Raw genomic sequence first — 23228 nt, forward strand, 5'->3', positions numbered from 1 at the left:
GTGTCCCCTCTTCTTCATGTCTCTTCTTCATCAACATGTGTCCCCTCTTCTTCATGTCTCTTCTTCATCAACATGTGTCCCCTCTTCTTCATGTCTCTTCTACATCAACATGTGTCCCCTCTTCTTCATGTCTCTTCTACATCAACATGTGTCCCCTCTTCTTCATGTCTCTTCTACATCAACATGTGTCCCCTCTTCTTCATGTCTCTTCTTCATCAACATGTGTCCCCTCTTCTTCATGTCTCTTCTTCATCAACATGTGTCCCCTCTTCTTCATGTCTCTTCTACATCAACATGTGTCCCCTCTTCTTCATGTCTCTTCTACATCAACATGTGTCCCCCTCTTCTTCATGTCTCTTCTACATCAACATGTGTCCCCTCTTCTTCATGTCTCTTCTACATCAACATGTGTCCCCTCTGTGGAAAGAGACTCTGAAAGTTTCAGGAACAAAGATTCTCTCTCTTTTTGATCCATTTCTATAAAAACCTGTCTGAAAATGAGCTGATCAGATTTTGGTCACTTTATGATGTCATAACGATGTTTTGGCTTGTGTAACCATTAGCCAATCACCAACCAAGGTAACCCCCCCCCCCCCCCCTTATCACCTGAATCTCCTCCTAGAGCACCATTGAGTTCTTTGTAACCAAATGTCTCTCAGAGGGGCGTGGGGAGGGGCTCCTTATTTTCATCTAAAGTAACAGACAGAGAATCAGCACTTTTGAAACAGGGCTGAAACAGAGGGGATTATGGGTAATGCTGCAATGATCTGTTTGGTGTTTGGAGCCAGACACTTCAGAGACATGTTTGTATATATCTGAGACCTATAATATATTGATGAAAAACAGTTTAATAGGGGAGCTTTAACTGCGCTTCTTTCCAGCACACATACATAAAATATCGTATGCCTTCAGGAGCTATTTGTGGTTAAGTATCTTGCCTCGGACACTTTGACATGTGGTCTATAGGAGCTGGGGGATCCAACCACTCACCATATCATGTGAAGGGGCCTATTAAACAATAACCACTAAGCCACACTCCATGTGATATTAATAACATACTGTAAAGTTAACTATATTTCTAAAACATTTTAGTTCATAAATTAAACCTTTAGCTTTTAACCACCCAAATAAACACCCAGTTATTGACTTTGCATTCCCCACTTTACATTCAAGTACATTCTTAGTAAATAAAGGATGTCAACATCTTCTTTGCTAATCATATTGATCATATTTTGGAAATTGACTTCCTCATTTCCTCTGCACTGTGTCTTATGGCAGACTATAGTCTCAGGGTTTTGTGTAGGGAGTGTTGAATTACATGTCTGTGTCTCTGCTCCTGTAACTTCCTAGCTATCCTGCATGTAGACTGTTATCGGGGGGGTTTCAGGGCCGTAGGGCTAAGAAGGATATGACTGATTACCATCCATACATGGCACCAGGAGGTGGATGTGCTGAGCCTTTTAAAACCCACAAGGATCACTCTGTGTAATGACTTTAGTCTGCATTATCTGGAGATGGCGGCGGTAAATGAAGACCGATTGCCTGGGGCTGGACAGGTCAGCAGCAAAAGTAAATCAGAGGAGAGTTAATGTGGAACAGTGAGCTGCAGAAGGAGCAGCAATTGTCGAGATGTTGTGAATTTAAATTGTGGACATGATTGCTTCGATAAAGAAAGAAAGAAAGCAGCAGTATTGTGCTGACATTTTGTCGCACAGAAGTATTGTAATTAGATTAAACCCTATGTTTGCTCATGTGTTTCCCATGTACTTCTATGTATACTGTACTGTATTTGTAAATGCTAGAGTTGCTTTGTTGAAACCCTAATCTTATTATATCAATAAGCTATTTTATCATTACTCCTAATGTCACTAAGCTTTAAGGGAGACGTGCTTAACAGCCCCAGACACAGACGAATGAAAAAACAAAGAACAAAACTAAATAAATGAGATGAGAGACCTAACAAATGCAGATGCTTAATGAAGGGAGTTAAGGTTCAAGTTTGTGGGAAATTAGGTTAATCATATGATATGTATCTCACAAATCCTCGGATATACATTTTGGGCTCAGGCTGGGGAGATCATAAAAAACCAAAACAAATGTGATATATCTTTAAGTGGACGATGTGTAGCTCTCGAGGTTTGTTGAGTTAAGTTAATAAAACACTTAATGCTGGTATTTTCCTGTAATATGTCCCATATCTGTGTATGCGTACAACACATTGAAGTACACACATAATACTACACATTTTTGTCATTCACGAAAAGGACAAAATTGCTAATATTTAGACGGAGATTGCAGTTGTGATTTGAGGGAGGGAAGTGATTTTATCGGCATGTTGTTATTTTTAAAGAAGCTCTGTACCAATCATGGATGTTTGTATGTGACTGTAGAAGACAGGGACTTTCCTGCAGCACCAAAAAAACGTAGTCCAGGGATTTTCACCCATTGAAATTGAACAAATATTGCGATCTTATACTGATATTACACCAGTTCCGTTCTGAAATGTTGTGTAGCTCTAATATGTAGGTTTCAATCAATCGATAACAAACACTATCCACTCACAGAGCAGCGATTCCCCAGTGACCTCCGGACTTTTTCCCAGCTTCGATGAACAGGGACAGGCCGATGAGGTTGATGGTTGGAGCGATAGCCAGCGGGCCGATGTATTTCAGCACCAGACCCACCAGCCCGGAGAAACCCAGGACAATCTGGACCAGAGACGACACGAGGATGGCTCCCTGGATCTGTGGGAGAGAGGGTTGTAGCGACACAATTATTTCAAGATGTAAAATTGCGATACATATGCTAGATTCTAAATCCGTAGGGGTTTGGATTTGGCGGGTTCAAGTCCCCGGACGAACCAAGTACAAAATATGGTCTGGTTCTTCAAACTCAACTTTATTGCCAATCTTTCAGTTTGTGTGTACAGACAGAGAGATCGAAATACCGTTTCCCACGAATATATATTAAAAACAAATATATATTAAAAGATGTATATATATGCACACATTAAGACCTAAATAAAAGCACAACAATCAATATATACAAAATAAAAGTCACTTCAATATCTTTGAGAATGTACATTAGTGCAAGACTGTCAGTGTAAAAAAAAGTGTCTGGTGTTTGACAGGTATCATCCTCTGGCGCACACACTGCTCCCCCGACACACACAAACAAATATTTTATGACATTTTTATACTGCAATGACAAAATCTTAAATGAATCAGCTTGAATTGAAAAAGTAAATCTAAATGAACCGAATAACTGATCGTAACTCACTTTGCTGTATGGGACAATATGGCCTTAGGTTCTACAAAAGTATAGCTTAAAGCACCAGATTGTGAGCGTGCATCCAAGAGGAAGGTTAAAACATGTCCAAAATAAATGTGAGAGGCTGAAGCGGTGGGCAAAGCTCTTTCCAAACAACCATGAATTTGGTGTTGGGTTGACCTGAAGCAACCCACTGTTTACTATACTAGAATGGGTTGTATGCAGTCAAAATGTTATTTCTACTTCATGGTTCCTGTTTTAGCGTTTACAGCAGGGATGTCCAAACTACGGCCCTGGGGCCAAATGCGGCCCGTGGATCATTTTGAATCGTCCCTCAGCTAATTATAAAGTATAATGACTTAAGTCTAATACACTTCTGCTTGTCTTATATTGTACTTCTTAAATATATATGTTCAAATATATTACACATTATTCATGTGTTAATAAGCCCAGTTTTCTAATAAATTCAGTATTTAAAGTTGAAAACATATTCCAACACATCTAAGTTGATAAGAAAAAAGCCCAATAACACATTCACATAACAACCTTGAAATATACCCTTCATATTTCATCTTGTTATATAAGCAATCTGAAGCTTCTGTTTTAAGAAATGAGATGCCAACATAATAAAGGAAACGCATGGAGAGCTGGATGTATGCTGTTATTTTCTTATAATAATAATAATTTACCTACATTGGATGGATTTTTCCAACTTATCACTGAACTTATGAGGCAATATACCTCATCTCTAGCTAGTGGCCCAGACCTTCGTAACAGTTTGGACACCCATGGTTTCAGGCATGTCGGGTTTCAAAAGGTATATTTTGTGTGAGCTTTCTTGAAGGCGAGCAGAATGTCTGAACCCTGTGACTGCTACTATCATCATGCAAACATTAAGGTGTGACAAAGCCATATAAGATATTTATTGTTCCCCTTTATCCATTCTTGCCGCCAAGGAAATTGATTGGATTCCCTGTCGGGCCACATGAGGTGCTCAGATGGATCCTCTGTCTAAAGTGAATATTTGACATACCTCACGCATTCGTGTCATCCAGACCTCATCAGAGTCGTCCATCTGGAGCGGGCTGCTGCTGCTGTTCTGCGCCGCCAGCATCATGGATGCTTTGGGGGCGGGGCATTGCCATTTGGGCAGAGCGAGGATGGCCAGGGTTGGAGTGATGAAGCTGAACGTCCCACCCTGGAGGATGGGTAACCTGCAAGTCAGTAAGGTGACGGGGTTACAGGTCAGGAGGTCACCTAACCAAAATATTGTAGGTCTCTGCATACTAGGAGGACATGAAACTGTTCAAAGCTAGTTTAAAGGTTGAGAATTTTAATGAGGATGTTTCGTTCTCTCTCAGTTCAGTGGGAAAACAATTACTTTTGAAGTGTAAAAAATATAAATCCCAAATGTTTTTTTTTTTAATTGTCTCAGCAAGATGTTCACAAACTTTGTTACATAATGTACCTGTTGTTGAACCACTGACCTACAGACATGATTTCAAGAGGTGGGAAGTAGTGGAGTACAAATACTTTGTTACTGTACTTAAGTACATTTTTCTGGTATCAGTACTTTACTCCACTACTTATTTTTCTGACAACCTTTTACTTTCTACTTCTTACATGTTGAACACAAATACCTGTACTTTCTACTTCTTACATGTTGAACACAAATACCTGTACTTTCTACTTCTTACATGTTGAACACAAATACCTGTACTTTCTACTTCTTACATGTTGAACACAAATACCTGTACTTTCTACTTCTTACATGTTGAACACAAATACCTGTACTTTCTACTTCTTACATGTTGAACACAAATACCTGTACTTTCTACTTCTTACATGTTGAACACAAATACCTGTACTTTCTACTTCTTACATGTTGAACACAAATACTTGTACTTTCTACTTCTTACATGTTGAACACAAATACCTGTACTTTCTACTTCTTACATGTTGAACTCAAATACCTGCACTTTCTACTTCTTACATGTTGAACACAAATACCTGTACTTTCTACTTCTTACATGTTGAACACAAATACTTGTACTTTCTACTTCTTACATGTTGAACACAAATACCTGTACTTTCTACTTCTTACATGTTGAACCCAAATACCTGTACTTTCTACTTCTTACATGTTGAACACAAATACCTGTACTTTCTACTTCTTACATGTTGAACACGAATACCTGTACTTTCTACTTCTTACATTTTGAACACAAATACCTGTACTTTCTACTTCTTACATGTTGAACTCAAATACCTGTACTTTCTACTTCTTACATGTTGAACACAAATACCTGTACTTTCTACTTCTTACATGTTGAACACAAATACCTGTACTTTCTACTTCTCACATGTTGAACACAAATACCTGTACTTTCTACTTCTTACACTTTGAACACAAATACCTGTACTTTCTACTTCTTACACTTTGAACACAAATACCTGTACTTTCTACTTCTTACATGTTGAACTCAAATACCTGTACTTTCTACTTCTTACATGTTGAACACAAATACCTGTACTTTCTACTTCTTACATGTTGAACACAAATACCTGTACTTTCTACTTCTTACATGTTGAACCCAAATACCTGTACTTTCTACTTCTTACATGTTGAACACAAATACCTGTACTTTCTACTTCTTACATTTTGAACACAAATACCTGTACTTTCTACTTCTTACATGTTGAACCCAAATACCTGTACTTTCTACTTCTTACATGTTGAACCCAAATACCTGTACTTTCTACTTCTTACATGTTGAACCCAAATACCTGTACTTTCTACTTCTTACATGTTGAACACAAATACCTGTACTTTCTACTTCTTACATGTTGAACTCAAATACCTGTACTTTCTACTTCTTACATGTTGAACACAAATACCTGTACTTTCTACTTCTCACATGTTGAACACAAATACCTGTACTTTCTACTTCTTACATGTTGAACACAAACACCTGTACTTTCTACTTCTTACATGTTGAACACAAATACCTGTACTTTCTACTTCGTACATGTTGAACACAAATACCTGTACTTTCTACTTCTTACATGTTGAACACAAATACCTGTACTTTCTACTTCTTACATTTTGAACACAAATACCTGTACTTTCTACTTCTTACATGTTGAACCCAAATACCTGTACTTTCTACTTCTTACATGTTGAACACAAATACCTGTACTTTCTACTTCTTACATGTTGAACTCAAATACCTGTACTTTCTACTTCTTACATGTTGAACTCAAATACCTGTACTTTCTACTTCTTACATGTTGAACCCAAATACCTGTACTTTCTACTTCTTACATGTTGAACCCTAATACCTGTACTTTCTACTTCTTACATGTTGAACACAAATACATGTACTTTCTACTTCTCACATGTTGAACACAAATACCTGTACTTTCTACTTCTTACATGTTGAACCCAAATACCTGTACTTTCTACTTCTTACATGTTGAACACAAATACCTGTACTTTCTACTTCTTACATGTTGAACACAAATACCTGTACTTTCTACTTCTCACATGTTGAACTCAAATACCTGTACTTTCTACTTCTTACATGTTGAACCCAAATACCTGTACTTTCTACTTCTTACATGTTGAACCCAAATACCTGTACTTTCTACTTCTTACATGTTGAACTCAAATACCTGTACTTTCTACTTCTTACATGTTGAACACAAATACCTGTACTTTCTACTTCTTACATGTTGAACCCAAATACCTGTACTTTCTACTTCTTACATGTTGAACACAAATACCTGTACTTTCTACTTCTCACATGTTGAACACAAATACCTGTACTTTCTACTTCTTACATGTTGAACACAAATACCTGTACTTTCTACTTCTTACATGTTGAACACAAACACCTGTACTTTCTACTTCTTACATGTTGAACACAAATACCTGTACTTTCTACTTCTTACATGTTGAACACAAATACCTGTACTTTCTACTTCTTACATGTTGAACACAAATACCTGTACTTTCTACTTCTCACATGTTGAACACAAATACCTGTACTTTCTACTTCTTACATGTTGAACACAAACACCTGTACTTTCTACTTCTTACATGTTGAACACAAATACCTGTACTTTCTACTTCTTACATGTTGAACACAAATACCTGTACTTTCTACTTCTTACATGTTGAACACAAATACCTGTACTTTCTACTTCTTACATGTTGAACTCAAATACCTGTACTTTCTACTTCTTACATGTTGAACCCAAATACCTGTACTTTCTACTTCTTACATGTTGAACCCAATACCTGTACTTTCTACTTCTTACATGTTGAACTCAAATACCTGTACTTTCTACTTCTCTCATTTCCCAAACAGCTGGTTCCTTTAGTCTGAATGTGTGTTTGATGCGTGATCATTATTCTTTAGAGTCATTGCGTGCCTATTGATTTGAACACGATCCGTGTATCCATCATTTCCTGGTCTTCTCTAAAGAAGAGGGACCAATGGAAACGTTGTCATGTTGCCGTTGTTCAGCATGGAAACATTCATTAGCTAACAATGACATTATTGTTCTATTAATATAAAGGGAGGTCAGGTACTCTTTAAAACAGCTGCTAGTTATGGGTACTTTTTACTGAAGTACATTTCAAAGCCTCTTTACTTTTACTTGAGTAAAGAAGTTTAGTCAGTACTTCTACTTTTACCAGAGTATTTTTAAACACAAGTATCTGTACTTCTACTTGAGTAAAGGAAGTGTGTACTTTTTCCATCTCTGATGATTTCACCTTTCATTGCAGCAATAGCCCTGCAGGATATGTATTTATATGAACTGTTATCTGCAAAGCTGTCACACATTTCTTTCTCTTCAAACGCTCTGATTTAGTTTCAATCTCTCATGCTCTGGATGGACTGAAGTGAATCTGAGGTAGTTATACATTTGGAAATTGAAACATGTTTTCAAAGTGGCTTTTCATGAAACAATGTCGACTATGTATGCATGAGTTAAATTGTCTATTGGTGTGTTACTTTTAACGTTATGTTTTGGAGCTTTCTACGCATATTACTAAAGATGTTTCATAAAGCCCTTAATACCAAAGTTTTGAGTCTCGTATTACACAAATAAAGATTAAATATTTGCTTAATATTCAATGTCAAAGTGGAAGCTGGATCCCACTTTTGTTCCTTTAAGCTTTTGCCAAACTGTGTAGGTGGAGAACTTCTAACAAAAGCATTAGCTATTTGTTCAGGCTTACTGTTACAGAGTGTGTATGGAGCTGTGCAGTATGTGTGGCGCTGTGTACAATGTGTGTGGAGCCTGTACAGTGTGTGTGGCGCTGTGTACAATGTGTGTGGAGCTGTGCAGTGTAGTGTGTGTGAAGCCGTGTACAGTGAGTGTGGAGCTGTGTACAGTGTGTGTGGAGCTGTGTACAGTGTGTGTGGAGCTGTGTACAGTGTGTGTGGAGCTGTGTACAGTGTGTGTGGAGCCGTGTACAGTTAGTATGGAGCCGTGTACAATGTGTGTGGAGCCGTGTACAGTGTGTGTGGAGCCTGTACAGTTAGTATGGAGCCGTGTACAATGTGTGTGGAGCTGTGCACAGTGTGTGTGGAGCCGTGTACAGTGTGTGTGGAGCTGTGTACAGTGTGTGTGGAGCCGTGTACAGTTAGTATGGAGCCGTGTACAATGTGTGTGGAGCCTGTACAGTGAGTATGGAGCTGTGCACAGTGTGTGTGGAGCCTGTACAGTGAGTATGGAGCTGTGTACAGTGTGTGTGGAGCCTGTACAGTGAGTATGGAGCTGTGCACAGTGTGTGTGGAGCCTGTACAGTGAGTATGGAGCCGTGTACAGTGTGTGTGGAGCCTGTACAGTGAGTATGGAGCCGTGTACAGTGTGTGTGGAGCCTGTACAGTGTGTGTGGAGCTGTGCAGTGTGTGTGGAGCCTGCACAGTGAGTATGGAGCTGTGTACAGTGTGTGTGGAGCCTGTACAGTGTGTGTGGAGCTGTGTACAGTGAGTGTGGAGCTGTGCAGTGTAGTGTGTGTGAAGCCGTGTACAGTGAGTGTGGAGCCGTGTACAGTGAGTGTGGAGCTGTGTACAGTGTGTGTGGAGCTGTGTACAGTGAGTGTGGAGCTGTGTACAGTGAGTGTGGAGCCGTGTACAGTGTGTGTGGAGCCTGCAGTGTGTGTGGAGCCGTGTACAATGTGTGTGGAGCCGTGTAGAATGTGTGTGGAGCTGTGCACAGTGTGTGTGGAGCCTGTACAGTGTGTGTGGAGCCTGCACAGTGTGTGTGGAGCCTGCACAGTGTGTGTGGAGCCTGCACAGTGTGTGTGGAGCCTGTACAGTGTGTGTGGAGCCTGTACAGTGTGTGTGGAGCCTGCACAATGTGTGTGGAGCCTGCACAGTGTGTGTGGAGCCGTGTACAATGTGTGTGGAGCCTGTACAGTGTGTGTGGAGCCGTGTACAGTTAGTATGGAGCCTGTACAGTGTGTGTGGAGCCGTGTATGTGTGTGTGGAGCCGTGTATGTGTGTGTGGGAGGCCGCTGCACTGCGGTGAGGCGTTCAGATCAATCACTGTTCTGAAAGGTTAGCCACAAATTAAGCTCCTACACTTCAGAGATCATGCAGCTTTAAAGAAAAACAACTTAGGGTGAAAAGTAAAATGTAAGTTCCACTTGAAGTGTCCTGTTGAGCCCATTGGTGGACTGACTCATCGTTTAACTCCACATGAACCTCCACAGGAGTCTCTGAAGACCTGAGATTCAGGATGTTGTAAATAAAGCTCAGCACCGACTCACAGTAAAGAGACAGTGTAGTTAGGGCAAGTGTGGGAGGCCAGGGGTATACTGCCACACAATCCTCAATAAATCACGATTTAAATACTTCAAACCTCATTATCGGTAGTGTAAAATATTCCGGGCAAAGATGTGAAAAAAAGGGTAATATACTTGAGTTCCCTGCAACTTGGGAACACTATTAACTAGAAATCTTCCCTCAGTTTGTACCTGCTGTAAATCTTAAATCCGTGGAGGGTTTGAATATCTGGGAAATTCACACACAAAGAAGCTGTTAAATCGTGCATGTGTAAACAGATTGTTTTTGTGTGGACTTCCCCCCTTCATATTGTGTCCCTCACGTTTTACTCTTCACTTTTTGTGAACGTTTTCCACGTGAGAGGAGTCGGTGTGAGGGAAAACTAATTGAACTAGAGAATGCAATTCCTGAAGAAATTGCTAGTGGGAATGCTTTATGCTGAAAAGCTGACGCTAAACTGCTGAAATGTAATGTGTAAGAAGAAAGTGAAGAATTTAGATTGAAGTGATACGTGAACACTGGGGGCTTGAATGTGTGATGAGAAGAGAAGAAAGTAAAAAGGCTTGGAAAAGCAGCAGAATATTTGAACTGCAAACTTTTGAACTAACTTGATGGTGAATGATCTGTCGCCATGCCAACGGCATTTGATGACATCCCATAATACGCTTAGATGCGTTGGTGGCTGCATCGTTACCAAACCTGTGAAGTGTTGGGCCGTTTGGAGCATTTTGAAAGCATACACATTCACACACATTCACACACATTCACACACCGTTGGCCATGCCATCGGGAGCAACTCAGGGTTAAGTATCTTGCCCAAGGATACATCGACATGTTGACTGCATGGGCTGGGATCGATTCCACAACCTTCTGGTTGATAGACGACCACACTCCCTCGCAGCCACAGTCGCCTGCAGGGAAACTAAATACTCACACACTGAATAAAGAAGGAAACAAAACCTCACTGTAAAAGTGGTACAACTAGCAAAGGAAGGCTGTAAGAAAACACAGCTAAGACAACAGTCAAACAATACTCAACTAATCTAAGCACATCTAATCAAACTAATCTAAGCACATCTAATCACAACAATACTGCTAATCACAATAACACGGTCCACACAAGTTAACCCCCAGAACCAAGAGCAAATAGCGAGAGGCGTCTGTTCACTCAACAGTGGTGATAGTCCGCGGCCTTTGTACTCCTCCCCAGCAGGTGCGCCGGCTGTGCGCTGCGATTGGATGACGTCAATCCAATCACCATCTTCAGAGGCGGACCAGAGGATGGGCAGCCAATGACGTCAGGGCTACTGCGCAACTTATTTACATATTACACGCACATCTGAAAACACTCACAGGCAGATTAACGAGCAGACAGAAACAGCAACCGTAACAGTCCCGTAGATGTCTTCACGGCTGGACTGTTAGCACAGGTGAAGTTTGAGCATTTTTTTTTAAATGTTCATAGGAGTTATAGCGACATCGTCTTTAATGGCGAGGGATGCGTTTCCATGGAAACAGCATATGATGAAACCCCATAATTGACGTAGAGCTGTTGAGGGCTGGACCGTTAACCATTATCTGAAGTGTGGTGCTGTTTTGACCCTTTTCATAGGCGTTACGACAACATCGTGTTTTATGGCAAGGGATGCATGGAAACGGCATATGGTGAGATATGGTGGGATGTCAGATTTGACGTAGAGCTGTTGAGGCATGGAGAGGTGATATACAGCTGAATATTGTGGGACGACCGGACCGTGTCCATTGGAGCTACAGAGACATCGTGTTTTATGGCGAGGGATGCGTTTCCAAAGCAACAGCCTATGGTGAGATCTCAGATTTGGCGTAAAGCTGTTGAGGCATGGACCGGTGATATACAAGCGAAGTTTGGGGGACGATAGGACCGTGTCTATTGGAGTTACAGCGACATCGTGTTTTATGGCGAGGGATGCGTTTGCATGGAAATGACATATAATGACACCCCATAATTGACGTAGAGCTGTTGAGGGCAGGACCATTAACCATTATCTGGAGTCTGCTGCTATGAGCATGTCAGTTGGAGTTATGACATCATCGTGTTCCATGACACAGGTGTTTATATTTGAGCTAACGAGGTGTCCAGAGATCAAAGGTTTCCATGGTGATCAAATCAATGTGGCAAAGGCTCACATTTGTTGAACAACACATTTGTAACAGGTTAATTGACCAAAACATATGAACAGTTGGAAGATTGAAAATGGGATTATTATTAGGATTATTTGTAGGTCATTGAAAAGTAGAATCATTTAGAAAGATGTGAACATTGAAGTTTCTATTTTAGAAAAGCTGACACTGTAGTGCATCGCTGGTTTTAAAAGTGATTTATAAGAGTCATGTTTAAAGATGTGCAATACTTACAACGTTTATAAAGATCCTCTGAGTGTGTGTCATTAGTTAGCTGACAAAATGTTAGACATATTGACTACAAGAGCTTGAATCAAACAAGCAACCTTGTATTTGAAAGATTAACTGACATAGCAACAGTTGCACGTGGCATATAAGTGGTATGGCTGAGTACTTTGAAGGGTTCATGAATAGAGGGGACTTGAATGTGAAACAAGAACAAGAAAATAAAAGTCTAAATGCATGAAAAAGCAGCAGAATATTTGAACTGAAAACTTTAGAACTAAAAGCATACGTCACCAATAACTTCTAAAATATGTGGAACATGTTGAAGTCAGTATGAAGTCTCCATCAGACTGAGACAGTCTGTTAAACTCCAGGGACCACGTCATTAGTCTGCGGCTCTAATTATGTCCATTGGAGTTATGACATCGTGTTCCGTGACACAGGTGTTTATATTTGAGCTAACGACGTGTCCAGAGATCAAAGGTTTCCATGGTGATCAGTGAGAGGAAGGCATTTTCATTGTTCTGAATGAGAGATAAACCTGTTACATGTGGACGTTTTGTTGAAGAACCGTAACAGATATCGGTGAAATTTCCAAGCGTGAAGCATGTCAAGGAAGTTGAGCATCTGAAGTGTACTTTTTGTGTACTTTCGGGTTAATAATGTGGCCTTTTTGGCAGATTAACTAAAGGTGTGCGGCTAGTGTGGTGGGGAAAGGTGAGGCTGAATTTACAATGGAGTTTAATGAAGACATGTTGAATGTTTTTGTCACTTCATGCCCTCAAGAGGCATTTTGTTTAATTATTTTTGCTTAATTTTTTTTATCTTTCAAGCTACGAGATTAATTATGTCTCAGGAATGTAGGGTTTGGGAATTATGGCAGGTTTAAAAGAAAATATGAAGGCAAAATTAAATCTGTCCTCCACTCTAGCTGTGACATCACACAATCTAAAATCTGAAGAAGGCCTCTTTACCAAGGTCTGAACAATGTTTAATATCTCTAAAAGTACGAATCAGATTTAAAAGTTGTGTTACACGAATAATGTCAGAAAGATGTGACATTTTGGAATGAGGTTTCTGAGTGAAAGTATGAAGGAGCAGTTAGCAGTTGAAGAAGGAGCATTTAGCAGTTGCATGAAGATTGTTGAAGTCTGAAGAGTTCCCCATTGACTTCCATGTTAACAATGGGATGTATTATGGGATGTATCTCTGGAATTATGAAAGTTATGAATGATAAAAGTAATAGCCATTGATTCCCGACCGAGCTGAACGTTTTGATGTTTGAACGGAGTTTCTGTGATGTTCAATGTGGGAGAAGAAGAGGTGCAAAATATCCGGCGGAATAATAAAGAATTTTGTGCGTAGCATAACAGATAGTTGGAATGCTGTATCAGCATTCCCACTAAATAACTACTGATTCGTTATCTGTTGTCAGTCAGTGAATAAACGGAGATCAGCTCAACTTTATGCTGGCTCAGGACTCATCCTTCAACGAAACAAAACACAACGCAGACACCGCGAATCGACCCCGGTTGCAGATGTGTGGACCTTCTTTAGTGCAATATCGTGGTTCACTGGTACTGTGAGACTGGGGTTAGTTACCTTGTACCGATGGATGTCTGCAGCAGTGTACTTAGTCCCGACACAAAGAATATGGTGGAGATGAGCTGGCTCTTGGCGCTGTTGTTGTCCTTTATACAGAGGGGCTCGGCCAAGATCAGGGGGACTGCGATGATGCCCCCGAACGCCAGGATGTAATGCTGCAGAGGAAGATCAAGTTAGATCATCTGGGGACTCTTTGAAGGGGTGGAAGAGAAACAACATAACACTTTAAAATATCCTGACTTCTGCTTTCCTCTAGTCTAGATATTTAAATACGAAATAATGTTTCTTTAAACAAAGACATCTTAATTGCTTTCTTTTTTCGATGGTGTTCCAAAACCAGGCATCACAAGGAACAATGGAAAAGTGATATGCTAAAATAACTCATAATAGCTGATATCTAGATGAGTTATTGTAAAAACTATGTAAAACAAAACTGATCAGCTTTTATTGATGTCAAAATGCAAACCTTTGGTACAGTTTATTTCATTTGTTACAATCATCATTCTTAGTCATGGCTATTCGAAAATGTTCTTTAGATGTTTGCGTTTAATAGAAAAGATAAAGAGGACACAACTGGAAAATGAATTGTAATGAAGATCAAAGCCTGGAACCAAATTTGGGATATTAGGATTACACGAGATGGGTCTTAAGGCCCGGACACACCAATCTGACAACAAAGAACTGACACAGACGGACCCCCGACTGTTGCGTCGCCTCGCGTCTCTGCGTCTTGGCCATGTGTCGCACTGGAACACACCGCAAAGACTTCAGCCGACGGCCAAGAAGCACGTACGAACTGCGCATGCGTGAGTGGCAATAACTCTCCTTACCAGCAGGCGGCGGTAGTGTGTATTCGACTTCATTCAAAAGAGGCAACCGGAAGACAGACTGCGTAATAACCGAGAGAAGAAGAACAGACTGCGTGATATAAACAAACAACAAATAGCGTGTGCGTTCCATTTCCCTCTACAGCGAGAAGCTCACGGGGCTTTCCCGAACCTGAGTCGAGAGCTGGAGTTCAATGAAATCTCAGATTTGCCTTCTTAATCGTTTGTTTGGGTCCCTCACTTCCGTTTCGCTTCTCATGCACTGTATCGCTAGCTGAACAGCCAATCAGAGTGATTTATTTTGCCGATTGCCTACCGATTCAACATGTGGAATCGGCGGGTTTTCGCCCGCAAAGGCGTCGGCCCTCATCGTCGGCCTGGCGCCCACCGACGCCGATAATCGGCCTGGTGTGTCCGTGCCTTTAACCACAAACAAACACCTATATGTCAATGTATTTGAGTTCATATGAGGAAGAGTAGTGAGGCCCATGTGTAGATCAGCAGTTGTATATATATCTAACATGATATATCTAGTTTTCATGCTCCCAAAGAACATCTCAAACATGTTTAAACCTAATCGGATACAGCAATGATCTAATGACCTGTAATAAAAAATAAATAATTGGTGAATAAACCAATTGGTTGCATAAACGCAACAATGAGCCGCACCGTTGCTATGGTTGGCATGCCCTGTCTTTATCCTTAACTTGAGAATATTACAATAATTGTGGGTGTGAGATAGACGCTCAAAATACCTCCTTTCTTAAGAATCAAGGCCTTAATCGGAGTAAATTCAAGGAGAAGACAACCTTATTATTCTGCTGACATGCCATGTAACATTAAGGTGTCGTTTAACAACCATTACGATTTAAAAGACACTATTTAATGATGTGATAAAGTCAAACAGTTGACTCTGAGGTGACCCAGAAAACATGTACACATGTGGTCTTTTGCCTTTGTTTCAGTATAGCTCTGGATTTACAGCTCGTCAACCGGCTAGGAATTTACAGCACTTTGACTCTTCCTGTTTTGTTCTTTCTCTTCAGTCGAGACCGTCTTTGAAGTGGATGAAAGATCCCTCATCCTGTGTTAAGAAGCGCAGACCCTTGTTAAAGACCCTCAACTTGAAATTGCTGTGATCTATACGGGTTTCAGTTGCTTTGTTTATGTCAACAAAGGTACAAATACACTTTTGGATCCATATATTGGCACTATAAATATCTTTATTGTGAAAAATACCCATCACAACACCCAAAATACTACGTAAAATATTTGTTTAAATATGTATATTTGATATACATGTTCTGAAAAACACCATAATCACTCAAATAAACACAAGTTTGGTATCTGGTTACCACATCATTCTCTTCCTGGAAGGCATGATACATGATTCAGAGAAATGTATGTCGTTTGTGCTTCAAGGTCACCTATATATGCAAAATCTACTTGTTCATGTCTCCTCTTCATCAACATGTGTCCCCTCTTCTTCATGTCTCTTCTACATCAACATGTGTCCCCTCTTCTTCATGTCTCTTCTACATCAACATGTGTCCCCTCTTCTTCATGTCTCTTCTACATCAACATGTGTCCCCTCTTCTTCATGTCTCTTCTACATCAACATGTGTCCCCTCTTCTTCATGTCTCTTCTACATCAACATGTGTCCCCTCTTCTTCATGTATCTTCTACATCAACATGTGTCCCCTCTTCTTCATGTCTCTTCTACATCAACATGTGTCCCCTCTTCTTCATGTCTCTTCTACATCAACATGTGTCCCCTCTTCTTCATGTCTCTTCTACATCAACATGTGTCCCCTCTTCTTCATGTCTCTTCTACATCAACATGTGTCCCCTCTTCTTCATGTCTCTTCTACATCAACATGTGTCCCCTCTTCTTCATGTCTCTTCTACATCAACATGTGTCCCCTCTTCTTCATGTCTCTTCTTCATCAACATGTGTCCCCTCTTCTTCATGTCTCTTCTACATCAACATGTGTCCCCTCTTCTTCATGTCTCTTCTACATCAACATGTGTCCCCTCTTCTTCATGTCTCTTCTACATCAACATGTGTCCCCTCTTCTTCATGTCTCTTCTACATCAACATGTGTCCCCTCTTCTTCATGTCTCTTCTACATCAACATGTGTCCCCTCTGTGGAAAGAGACTCTGAAAGTTTCAGGAACAAAGATTCTCTCTCTTTTTGTCCTGATCCATTTATATAAAAATGAGCTGATCAGATTTTGGCTACTTTATGATGTCATAACGATGTGTTGTCTTGTGTAACCATTAGCCAATCACCAACCAAGGTAACCCCCCCCCCCCCCCACACTTTATCACCTGAATCTCCTCCTAGAGCACCATTGAGTTCTTTGTAACCAAATGTCTCTCGTAGGGGCTCCTTATTTTAATCTAAAGTAACAGACAGAGAATCAGCACTTTGGAAACAGGGCTGAAACAGAGGGGATTATGGGTAATGCTGCAACGATCTGTTTGGTGTTTGGAGCCAATCACTTCAGAGACATGTGTTGTATATATCTGAGAAATGTAGCTTAGCGCAAGTTCAACCAGGAAGACCAATATTCTCTGGTGTTACACGTCACTTCAATACTCTCTCCTCTCTCATTAAGTGATCAGGGGCGTTACTCCCCGGCTAGCCAATCATCGCACCCGCTAACCCCTTTAAATCTGCTCTTCCCTCTCCGTCAGTTGTCATTTCAGGTGTCAACGTGCAACCCTCCTCCACCCCTTCACCTCCTGTCTCCTAATACAGGGCCAAGCTAAAACCTTCTCCCTTCAGACCGGACCGAACTACTTATCACCACCACCAGTGTCTAGACCCCGGGGGGTTCATCTGAGCGGTTTTTCCCTCCTGAACGATCATCCTGCAAACCGGGGCCTAATCGCCAAACATAATTTCATTTACTTGTTGTAAACTGTCAATCATTATTCCTTCATATTATGTGTCCGGTAATAAACATGTATTTCATACATCACGTCTCTCCTGATTGATATATTGAATATATTGATGAAAAACAGTATAATAGGAGACCTTTAAGTAAAAACAGAGAGGTGATAAAAAGATGCACGATGAGAAATTGGAGAAAATGATCCCAGTGGAAAAATATGTTGTTGCAGCTGTTTTAGTGATGGGTCCAGCTGGACCAACTGTTTGGGGTCAACAGTTAACTTCTCAAGTTTCTTTTTCTTTTATTTTTGTGTTTTGAATCTTTCAGTTAAGGGTCATGCCATGCCACTCTTGAACTTGTGCCTGTTCTTTGACATAATCAGGTCGTATATCACACAGCAAGTCCATATGCCCTGCTGAATAGTAAATTATACATTACATATTTCAATGTCAAGTAAAACGCACTGAAAAAACCCTTTATTTGCTTTCCCTCCTTTTTTAGATGGATGGATGGATATATATATATATGCTTTATTAATCGCAATTTGGGAAGTTATTTTGTTATAGAAGCAAGAATTAACAATTAAAAATGTAATGAAAATAGTAAATCATATATATATATATACACAATGTAACATATGTAACCATAACCCTAACCCACAAAAAACTGAAACTATTACACTATAAATATCTAAATGGCTGATTCATGACCACCTCTTTAAAGTGTATGCATTTTGCAGGCCTAAGTACACATTAAGTACATTTATTCAACAAATGTACAAAAATACAATAAACACAGCAGCATATTAATAATAAAACTGTACACTAACAGTGCAGTAAAATAACAATTAAATATCTACAGACGGTCACATAATTAATGTAAATATTAACAGTATTTAGTAGTGTAAATTAAGTAGTGTTATTATAGAACATTATTAATAATAATGATATTGCACATGTTATATAGCAGCGAGTGTTTTGTAATAATGGTAATGGTATTTATATTGCACAATTGGTTTGAGGATTTCTGTAACAAGATGACATAGCTGACCCAACAAGTGATGAGAGGAACTAACCTGGAAACCAAGCAAAATGCAGAGGTACTCATACAAACACACATTTTAATTCAAATGAATACTGTTTTTAAATTGAATATAAACACATGTGATATTTAAGCTCTTTTGGCTCACTGTTTGTGGTTTTTTTCAGAACATTTACTGTATGGTTTAGTAAGATCACTTTGACCAACCTTGTTGCCATGTGCACCAAGCAGCTGTTGGCTTGTTAAACCAAAAGTACACTACAAGTGGTGCAAAGTAATTGAAAGGCTAGCTGATGATTTAAAAAGCATAGTGGAGCCCAAAGCACCTTAACAAAGTGATCATTTGTCAGGGATTAGCTTTTGACAATTGTTTTGAGGATTTCTGTGTCAAGAGGACATCTCACTGTACAACAAATCCCCTCTCTCTGCTCCATATATTCTCTTGATAACTGGACTCAACCAGTTTAGACCTGAGCCTGTTTTCAGGCCTCAGGCTCGAAAATGACATTCTCAGAACAAATGACGATATCTTCCCTTCTAAAAAGGGGTAAATTAATAATCTTTTTTCTCAAAGCAATGATAAACCTGTGAGTTGGATGTAGAAAAGTTAGAATATATATAGAATTTTTTTTATTTTAAACTAAATTCAGATTGAACATAGTAAAAAAATGTAAATTATAGTGTCCGTCCAACAAAAAAAACATTACTTATAGTGAAAACCAGCCTTGAATGATGGGATGGTAGACTAAAAGCTTTAGGAATCCAAACTATAACATATAATAAGTACCCTGTATCAAGATTGACGCAAAACAAGTGACATTTGACCTTTTTTTTTTTGATTTAGCACAAAAAAAACCCTTCTGTGGTCATTTGGGTGCATTTGCCATATCTCTGGTTTGGTCAGAAAACATGCTTGGAGGAAACATAAAGCCGTACAAAAACAGAGAGAAATTACCCAAATCCTTTAATGCTGCAAAATAATTTCACAAATCCCATAATGCCGCCTTGCAGGAGACATGACTTCTGTGTTTGAAGATATATCGTAGGTACTTTGTTGTGGAATGTTTACTTGACAAATTACAGACATGGCAGATTAGTCGACCTCTGCAATTATTACAAATCACTAGAGGTCATGTTAGTATATTCTAGAACCCCGAAGGCAGGAGAGACTGAAAAGAGTCAAGGGAAGCTTATAAAAGTTAACAGCATTTAATTACACAAAAGATGCGGTGGTGTACAAAATGAAATATGCGAGTGGAGGCGCTCTCCTCATCCGCCCGGTCAGTCCATGGATGTATAATAAGAACTGGATACAGCGTGGGAGGCGGGGCCTCATTCATTCCTATGAGAGCTGCTCATTAGCGCATGATGATAAAATGGCCCACCTTTTGAGAGAGTGAAACGTCACAGATTACCCAGCATGCCTGAGAAGTACCCGTATGTGCACTCATAGAGCATGCGCAACTTTAACCAAAATGCTCGTTCACATTGAGCACGTCAATTTGCGTACACGTAACAGCACCGCGCGTTCATGACAGCATGGTAATGGCTTGTTGTTATCATGGATTTGATATGAACGAGGCGGCAGTTAGCAGCTAGCTAGTAATGATGCTAATGTACACATCAATCGGTATGTACTTATATTACGCTGTAACAGGATCTAGTGATATCCAACAGAGCTTCATTTAGCATGAAATAATTATTGCACTGTATATATATATATATGTATATAGGCCGACAGTGCAATAAGCTTCTTAGTGCAATACGAAGCTACAGGGACGTTAATAATGTCGGTAATATTAACTTTATTTAATACAACATTTACGGTACAAGATTTAATCATACAGCCCATGTAGTATGATAATGAATTACAGCAAACATGTGCAATATATCCATTATTACAGCTCCGTGGGATGGCAGTAAGACGATATGGATCCGTTCTTATTGTGCATCCATGGGTAAAGATAAACGCAACTCACATTGGTTTCTCATACAGCATCTCTGTAAACTACGTGTATTCACTGAATTTCACTCTCTGCCTTTAACGGCTCGTTGTAGCTCCAATAGCTTCAGCCCCCACCCTCCCTGTGAGCACAGTGTGCTCTGATTGGTCGGGACACGTAACATGAACGTGCCGGGCGGCGCGGTCCCGTGGGCTAGATGCGCGTTCATAATGCAGAGGGAAATAACTCTCAGAATAACGTTATTAGCACATTATTACAACTTGAGGAACGAATGTTTTTAATAAGGGCTATACAAGTGTTCATACTGGGTAGTTTATTTAGTTAAAACAAAATTATCCAACGAGTTACAGACCACTCTTTCCCCATGTAAGTCAATGGGAAAAAGTGTTTCCGGGCCTGGCAACCAAACGGAAGTGTAGTACCACCGTTTGGCCAGCACGAATATTTTCATCTGAGTCCGGCGCACTTCCTGGGGGCTTGGGTCAGTCCAGGTCAGCAGGTAGAAGGGGTCAATTATTGGCTTGCTCTTCCTGTTGTCATCTGAGGTCTTCTCCTATTGGCCGGCGTCGTCGGGGGACGGGTCCAATGCAATTCCTGCCTTTTTCCGTTGTTAAATTATATCATTCTGGTGTCTGTGGTTATTTAAACATTTCCTAATAAACGTTATTCAGCGGTAATAAACGAGTGCTAAACCCAGTGTGCTCGGTGTACAACATCACATGTCATTTCACCTTTGATTCACGGTTTGAAAATGCAGCATTTCGCCACATGCTAATGCTAACCGGAAATGAATACTTTTCAGAATAAAAGTATTAAGTTAATAGTTAGTGAACTTCCGGTTTTTCAGAATAAAACTGATTTAAATTAAATAGTGTATTTAATTCAAATTACGCCATATCAACATTGATTTTAATTTCTAACAGTCACCAGGTAATACTATCCCTGTGTGAATAGGGCTATACAATCTCATAAGAGGCAAGATGGAGAAGGAGTCAAGATACCCCTACCTACCTACCTACCTACCTACCTACCCATCAGTGGCGGCCGGCCCATAGGGGCGCTAGGGGCGCCGCCCCACCTCTTCCCACATACAAACAATTAAATTAAAAAAAATATTAAATTAAAAAATATATATTTAAAAAAATATATTTAAAAAATATAAATATTTAATATTTTTATTTTTAATGAACAAGGTAAAAATCATACAATTGGTATCAGTAAAATGTATAATCTACAATAAAATATCGTTTAAAATTGTGTTACGATGTCTAAAGTTACTGATAAGTCACAGGTTTCCTGCCTGGCCTTGCCCATGGCATTAGTTTATCATTACCGGGCGGAGCCCCCGAGCCAAACAGCAGCAACCAGCACGTTGCAAAAGTCTCAATAGTAAACTGTGCCGCCGAAACATAATTTCAGCCAATCAGCGGCGTCAAATATTTTGGTCACGAGGGCGCTCACGTTGGCGCCCACGTTGCTTACGTGCGTTGCCGTGAGTTGTTTTTTAGACTTGTGAGTGACCAAGGTGATGAGAATGGCTTCGTGTGCAGGTGGAGTCGCCGGACCTCGGTCCCCGCCCAATTCCGTTCAAGAGCTAATCTCCAATCCTTTCGAAAGGAGAAGTTTGGGAGATAAATTGTTGCTTAAAGACCTTGGACCGGACCAACCCGATTTGTATATATTGCAGCAAGCTCGTGAAAAAGACAAAACATATCAACGAGGCTTCTCACGTAGCTGGTACACCAGAAAGGCATGGCTAGCTGGATGCAAACAGGTAAATGCTGTCTTTTGTTTCCCATGCTTGCCCTTCAAACAGCCGGGGAGAGATACGATCTGTTCAGAAACTAGACAAAAGTTAAACAAGTACAAACCACAGACTGTGTCATGGCGAATACAGTCGCTGGTTTATTTATGTCTGTAGGCCGTTGTTATGAGTGTGGAGTGAGCATACAACGTTAGCTTAGCCTGGTCGACCCAATCTCCATTCAGAAAACAAGCATTCTAAAAGGTTTTTCGCCTGCCGTCTGTCTACAGACTTGTCAAAGCATTAATTCATGGTTTTTACTAACCGGTATCAGTATGTTGTTACGTCGGCATCATTTAGAAACGTGTATTACAATTTAATCACGGTAAAATATGTTCATTCTGTTGTAGTTGTAGCTCCCGAGCGTGTCTTGTTTGAATGATGCGAGTAAACACAGCTGGCAGCCGCGGTGAAACTCGAGCAACTAGAGCGATGCTATAAGAGCGTTTAGAGCGAAGCGAATATTCGCATCGCGTCCGGTCTGAACGCAGCATTAAAGCGAGCTCCGCGCTGCACTGGAAACGCGCCATTACATCACCAGAAGTCCTCATTTAAGGGGTCATTTCTCCCAAAAAAAATTGTTTTACTCACTATATCAACAGCCCCACCAAACATATTTTCCA

General features: G+C 40.1%; 1 protein-coding gene across 2 annotated transcripts in view; it reads right to left on the reverse strand.

Moving 5' to 3' along the window:
• The window catches only part of LOC117553375 (solute carrier family 23 member 2-like), an 85427-nt gene that overhangs the window by 39150 nt on the left and 23049 nt on the right, over positions 1 to 23228 (reverse strand). For both annotated transcript variants that reach the window (XM_034227272.1, XM_034227271.1), the window contains exons 3-5: positions 14064 to 14221; positions 4304 to 4484; positions 2563 to 2744 (exon numbers count right to left, since the gene is read on the reverse strand). In XM_034227272.1, the coding sequence (XP_034083163.1) occupies positions 2563 to 2744; positions 4304 to 4484; positions 14064 to 14221 (521 nt within the window). The remainder of the gene's footprint in view (positions 1 to 2562; positions 2745 to 4303; positions 4485 to 14063; positions 14222 to 23228) is intronic.

The sequence above is a fragment of the Gymnodraco acuticeps genome, unplaced genomic scaffold, assembly GCF_902827175.1.
Source record: "Gymnodraco acuticeps unplaced genomic scaffold, fGymAcu1.1, whole genome shotgun sequence".
Lineage (NCBI taxonomy): Eukaryota > Metazoa > Chordata > Actinopteri > Perciformes > Bathydraconidae > Gymnodraco > Gymnodraco acuticeps.